The 7249-nt window shown below is 43.4% G+C and overlaps 1 protein-coding gene across 1 annotated transcript in view; it reads left to right on the forward strand.

Annotated features, from left to right (window-relative positions):
* LOC109923948 (AT-rich interactive domain-containing protein 3B-like) overlaps nucleotides 1–7249 on the forward strand; it is a 218920-nt gene that overhangs the window by 205626 nt on the left and 6045 nt on the right. Inside the window, exon 7 of the mRNA XM_048617042.1 lies at nucleotides 3845–4089. Coding sequence (XP_048472999.1) covers nucleotides 3845–4089 — 245 coding nt within the window. The remainder of the gene's footprint in view (nucleotides 1–3844; nucleotides 4090–7249) is intronic.

Consider the following 7249-nt stretch of genomic DNA (forward strand, 5'->3'; position numbering starts at 1 on the left):
CACACACACACACACACACACACACACACACACACACAATTTCCAACCTTCCTCATCCCAGGTCAAAGTCTTTAAAATTTCTGCTCCCCTCCTACCCTGAAACACACACATACACACACACACACACTCATGCAGCACACACAGACACACACACACCACATGCATACACACACACACACAAAACACATAAATGCACACAGACACACACACACCACATACATACACCCACACACACGCACACAGACACCACATACACACACACACACACACACACACACATACAGACACACACAATTTCCAACCTTTCTCATCCCGGGTCAAAGTCTTTAAAATTTCTACCTCCCGAAACACACACACAGACACACACACACAACACATACACACATACACACACACCACACAAACACACACACACACACACAACACATACACACACACACACCACACAAACACACACACACACACAGACACACACACACACACACACACACACACAGACACACCTGAAGATATGGGATTCAAGAATGGATTTATGGATTCTAATTTTGTTCCATGTTCCAGGTTTAGTTTTTGACATCTTAGTTGATTAAGGATTTGTGTAGGATTTGTACAGTATAATAGTGTGTTATTTTCTCCATATCACCCTCCTCACACTGCACCATGTTTGTATTACACAAAAATGTGTAACAACATTAAAAAGACAAATGTTAATGTTGTGCCTGAGCATTCTTAATAAGAAAGATAAATTAATGGTACAAATAGCTGTACATGGATATGATATGATTACAATTACAGACCCATGGTTACAGAGTGACCAAGGGTGGGATTTGAATATTTAAGGATATTCAATATGTAGGAAGGACTTGCAGAAAGGAAAGGAGTTGAAGTGGTATTTTTGGTAAAAGGATTGTAATCAGTGCAGAAAGGACATTGACTCGGGATCTGTAGATGGAGAATCAGTCTGGGTGATGCTAAGGAACAACAGGAAGTGGAAAACATTACTGGGAGTTCTCTCTCGGCCTCAAACAGGATATGACATTAAATGGGAAACTAGAGAAGCAGGTAACAAGGCTGATATAGTCATCAATGGTGATTTTAAACTATGTACAGTCTGAACAAAACACATCAGTAAGAATATTTCGAGGATTCATTTTGGTGAGTGTGCAAGGTTTTGTTTTTAAGGACCAGTGCATTGAGGAACCAACTCAGGAACAGGCTATCCTAGATTTGATTTCGTGCAATGAGAGGGGGTTAATTAATATTCTTGTTGTGCAGAGTCATTTAGGGAAGAGTGACCATAATGTGATAAAATTCATCATTGTGATGGAATGTAAAGTAATTCAATCTGAAACTAGAGTCCTCAGTTTAATCAAAGGAAACTGCAAAGTTATGTGGTGTGAGTTGGCTGAGAATTGGCTGGCAGACAGGAAACAGAGAACATTAATACACAAATCCTTTCTTGCCCACAGGTAAGGTGCCAAATAACTGGATGACGGCTAACATTGTCCCATTATTTAAAAAGGGAGGCAGGGGTAGACCAGGAAATTACAGGTCAGCCAGTCTAATCTTGGTGGTGGGGAAGTTATCAGAAAGAATTCTATGGAACAGAATATACCTGCCCTTGGAGAGCTATGGATTAATGAGGGATGGTCAGTGTGGGTTTGTTAAGGGAGGCTTGTGTTTGAAAAATTTGATGAAATCTTTTGAAGAGGGAACCAGGAGGGTTAATGAGGATAATTTGATGCAATCTACATGGAGCCAAACAAGGCTTTTGATAAGGTTCCTCATGGCAGACAGGTCAAGAAAAGAAGATGCGATCCAAGACAAAGGGGAATGTTGGATCCAAAATTGGCCGAGGGGCAGGAAGCAGAGGGTGATAGTAGAGGGATCTTTCAGTGACTGGAAGTCTGCTTCCAGTGGTATCTTGCAGGGCTTGTGTCATTTATCATGTACGTCATTCAGACTTAAGTATAGGGGCAAGGATTGCAAAGAAGTTTGTGGATGACACAAAAATTGGTAGGGAGGTAACTAGTGAGGAGGATAACCATAAATAGCAGGAGGATAGCAATAGACTAATCAGCTGGGCAGAGCATTGGCAATTGCAATTCAACCTGGAAAAGTGTGAGGTAATGGGCTTGGGGAGGGGTAACAAGGTGAGGGACAACACTGTGTTTGGTAGGATTTCTGGAAAATACTGATGACCAGAAGGATGTTGGTGTACGTATCCACAACTTCCTGAAAGCAGATAAGTTGATTAAGAAAGCTTATGGGATGCTTGACTTTATTAGCCAAGACACAGAACATAAGATTAAGCACGTTATGTCGGAACTTTATAACACACAGCTGGAATAGTGAATGCAGTTCTGGTCACCACATACCAGAAGGATGTAATTGCCCTAGAGGAGTTGCAAAGGGGTTTTAATGGGATGCTGCCTGGGCTGGAGAGTCTGAGCTACAAGGAAAAATTGGATAGACTGGAGTTGTTTTCCTCGGAGCAGCGAAGGCTGAGAGAGAACCTGATATAGTTTATAAGATTATGAGGGGCATAGATGGAGTGGAAAAAGAAGACATTTCTTCCAGTAGTTAGGACGACAATAAGACGACAATAATAAGGGGGCATAGATTTAAGGTAAGTGATAAAAGGCTAAGAGGAGAGTCAAAGAAAAGTTTTTTTTTATCCAGTAGGAGGCTAGAGTCTGGAACTTACTGTCTCAAAAAGTGATTTGGGTCAGAAATTCTCATAACATTTAAGCATTATTTCCATATTCTCTTGTACAATACATGCTCCTGACTGGGAAGATATACTTTTTTATTACTGCTGAGAAGCTATTTAAATGGTGCCATTTGCAGTATTTAATGGACATCCAGCTGGAAGTGAAGAGAAGGGAGAAGAAGATTTGTCAATGCGCCACAATGTCAGAGGAGAAGACAATGGACACATGTCTTTCTCCATTTACACCCACTCCCGTGTTATCCTTGGTTTTCTTTAAAGCTGGCTCTTGTGTATCTGAAGAAATTATCTGGCTGTGGGAGGGGTTAGGAAATTTCCTGCGCATCTGCTGCGTTGATGGACCAACCAGCCAGACCCCAGCTGTTATTTCCACCTCTTTGTGTTGCTGAGGGGGTTCGCAACATGTGGACATGGTTAAGAGGTGATGTGATTGTGAACAGACACCAGAAAGAAAACCTTTTCTGTTTTCACGCTGAGGGTGGGAGGCTGCAGATCCAGAGTGCGTGCCCACATTTACAAATGGGTTTGGCAGGGCAAGGAAAGAGTAAGGGGGTTGGGCGGTGCAGAGTGGGCCTTGATGGAGAGTAAGCATCAGCCTGGATACAACTGGAGGGAGCATTACATTTCTGTCTTTACATGTCGTACATATCCAATCGAGTCACTGTCCCTGAGGTGAGTGTGGTGCAGTGAGAATCTGCTTTCGCTTCTGTACATGATCCCAAGACTGTACAGTCATACCGCAAAGAAAACCCCTATCTTGTAGCAGAGCCTTAAATTGGAAAATATTGGCAGCACACTGAATGAGATTTGCCACTCCTGTGCATTCTCTGTCTGCATTCCCCTCGCCAGTTCTATTTGTGGTGCCTTGGGTATTGAGGGCAAAGTTGACATTTATTGCCCATCCAGAATTGCCCTGAGTGGTAGGTCGAGCCACTTTAGAGGGCAGATAGGAACCAACCATATTGGAGGTATTAATATTTGCCATCCTGCCTTCACCATCTGCATTTGCGGTATGTTTGGGGAGGGAGGGGGGATATTCGGTTCCCAAAAACAGTATCACAGGCGCTCAGAGCACAGAGAACCGTGTAACTCACACCCCTTGTCCTCCCGCAGATACATGAAATACCTCTACCCGTACGAATGTGAAAAGCAATCACTCAGTTCGCCAACAGAGCTCCAGGCAGCAATTGACAGCAACAGGCGCGAAGGCAGAAGACCCAGCTACAGCTCGGCTCTCTTTGGCTATTCTCAGTGTTCGGCCACCCCCCTTCTGTCACCTGCCAAGGTTCACCTGTCGTCCCTGAATGTTCCCACCTCCAATGGAATCCACCTCTCTCCAGGGCAGCTCATCAAAAAAGGTAAGTGACATTTCATGATGAGCGATGTTGAGGTTGTAAGGGCATTGGTGAGGCCGCTTCTGGAGTACTGTTATAGGAAAGATATTATTAAATTTAAGAGGGTTCGGAAGAAATTTACCAGGGTATGGAAGGTTTGAGTTATAAGGAAAGGCTGGGGCTATTTTTACTGGAGCGTAGGAGGTTTACAAAATCACAAGGAGTATAGATAGGGTTAATGGTTAATATTTTTTTCCCTAGGCTGGGGGATTTCGAGACTAGGGGGCATATTTCTAAGGTGAGAAGAGAGAGATTTAAATAAGAGATGAGAGGAAAATTCTATACCCAGAGGGTCATTTGCATGTCGAACGAACTTACAGAGAAAGTGATGGATGCAGGTCCAGTTGCAACATTTAAAAGACACTTGGATAATTAAATGAAGAGGAAATGTTTGGAGGGATATGGGCCAGGAGCAGGCAGGTGGGATTAGTTTAGTTTGGGATTATGCTCAGCATGGACTGGTTGGACTGAAGGGTCTGTTTCTGTGCTGTATGACTCTATTTGCTACATTTGCACCAGTTGGACACCACATTTGGGAGACTCTCCCATCTCCTTTACCTCCTCCAGCTCTACAACCCAAGCCTGGCTAATTCTGGCATCTGACAAATCTACGTAGTTCACCAATACACCGTCATGTCTCCAGCTACTTTGTCCCTTCTCCCTAAAATCCCCTCCCTAAATCTCTGTGTTCTTTACCTCACCCTCCTCCTTTAAGCCTCTTAAAACCATCGAAATTTTGGTTCATCTACCTCGATACTTCTTTACATGGCTTCGTGTCAAAAGCTTGTCCGATTTCAGCTCCAATGATCCATGCTAGAAACACAGAAAATTCAGAGAAATGCAATGATGTTAACCGTGCTACAGACAGTCCCTGATTTGTAAATATCAGACTTACAAACACTCACACTTCGAAACAAAATCCCACATTCATATTAGTTTCAAGGATCCCACATGCTTTTACTTATGAACAGCTATTTTAGACAATATTCTGTTCCAGCCTGTATACAAATTGACTTGCAAATGTACTCAGTATTAGAACTTGTTTGTAACCTGGGAACTGCCTGTACCAACATGTAAGGGGTGGTTATCAGGTGGACGATAGTTAATCTTTTAAGAAATAGTTTTGTCTTTCATGTTTACACTTCCCCAAGAATTGGATCATTTGGGGCCTCAAAGAATGTTTTAGGCCCCTTTCGAGTTGAGTTGACAATTTGAGGTCATGTCGAGTGAACTTGAGAGAGATCACATTACCCTTCAGTTGTTCCTCCAGATTCAGATCCTTCACTCTCAGGCAGTGTGGATCTTTGACTGCGTCTCTAGTGACTTGCAGAGACAGGATTGGACCTTTAGCAACTCTGTTATCCTCCAATCCCCTCTCATGAGGAGAGAGAATCTCCTCCACCATAGCTCCAACATGGCATTAATTGTTATAAGGGAGCGATAGGGCCTGCATTTATATAACTCCTATCACGATTTCAGATTGTACTTTGCACCCAATGAAGCATCCTTTAAGGTGTAGCCACTGAAGTAAGCTGAGGAAAATAGCAATTTAATTTTATAATCTTATAAAAACCTGTCTATCTTCTCCCCCACCTATCCGTTCCTCCCATCCCCCTGGCCAATTCCCACCACGGCCTACCTGCACTCACCTATCATCATCCCACCTACCTTCCCCAGCCTCATCCCTCCTCTCTCTATTTATTTCGGAGCTCCCCCCCACCATTCCTGAAGAAAGGTCCCGAAATGTCAACTTTCCTGCTCCTCTGATGCTGCCTGGCCTGCTGTGTTCCTCCAGCTCCACACTGTATTATCTCTGACTCCAGCATCTGCAGTTCCTACTGTCTCCAATTTAATTACAGCTAGCACCAACAACTGTTTTTTTGATCTCGATTGTGGAAATATCTTCGTTTGAAATATGGGCCTGAAATTATTTATGTCCGTTTGAGGACTCCGTTTAACATCTCATGGTGCTTCTGATGGCTAGGCATTCCTTCATTTCAGCATTGAGACGTCACCCACAATTTTGCACTCAGCTCTCTGCAGGGGAACCTGACTCTGTAACCTCTTAACTCAAAGGCGAGTGTCAAGCTGGTTTGGATGAACAGCTTTTGAGTTGATGCTACAAAACGTGTAGTTCCCAGGCCTGCAGGCTGTTGGAATAAGATCAGTACCAAAACTCTCCTCTCCTCTCCTGTCCTGGCCTGTCCTGTCCAGATGCAGCATTTTAACCACTCACAATCAGTCAGTTCCCGTCATTATTGTCTGCTGTTCCATTTGTGTGTGCTATTCCAGTGATGGTTCGTGGAATCTGCCGTTGTCAGCAGTCTGTAGGACCTTTATCTCCATCGGAATAAAGTGCATTTTTTCACAAAAGAGCATGAAAGAATGTAACTTGTTCTGTGGAAATGTTTGGAATGTGCCCATTGATCCTTTGAGGTGAAGGTGCTGGTATATTGTCCACCAGTAGCCCTGGAGGTTTGTGCTGTGTGTACAGTGTCACGGGATTGGCTACATTTTCACGGCCAATAAGATCAAGGTGAATAAGAGCAACAGAGGGCCATGGTTAGTACCGAACCAAACAGACCACTGACTGAACCAATCAGAGCAGAGGCTTCTGTATGATACTGAGCCAATCAGACCGAAGCGACCTGCCTAGTATTAAACCAATCAGACAGGAGAATTCCAGCTGGTGCTGAGCCAATCAGACCAGAAGATTCCAGGGGTGTAAAGTTAACTAATCAGTTTCTGGGTGATCTTTACTGACACCAGACTAATGGGTCCTAAATAATAATGAGCCAATCAGACCAAAGGATCCCAAGTGATAATGAGCAAATCAATCTGGAGGATTCCACATGATAATGAGCCAATCAGATTAGAGAATTCTGTGTGATAATAAGTCAATTTGACTGGAGGATTCCAGTTGATAATGAGCCAATCAGACTGGGAGATCCCGAATGAGAATGAGCCGATCAGACAGGAGGATCCTAACCGATAATGAACCATGAAGATTCCGTTTCATGTTGAGCTCATCAGGCTGGAGCATTATGGGTAATAATGAGCTAATCAGACTAGAGCATTATGGGTAATTGTGAGCTAATCAGACTGGAGGAATATGGGTAATTAT

Source organism: Rhincodon typus, chromosome 36 (genome assembly GCF_021869965.1).
Source record: "Rhincodon typus isolate 14 chromosome 36, sRhiTyp1.1, whole genome shotgun sequence".
Classification (NCBI taxonomy): domain Eukaryota; kingdom Metazoa; phylum Chordata; class Chondrichthyes; order Orectolobiformes; family Rhincodontidae; genus Rhincodon; species Rhincodon typus.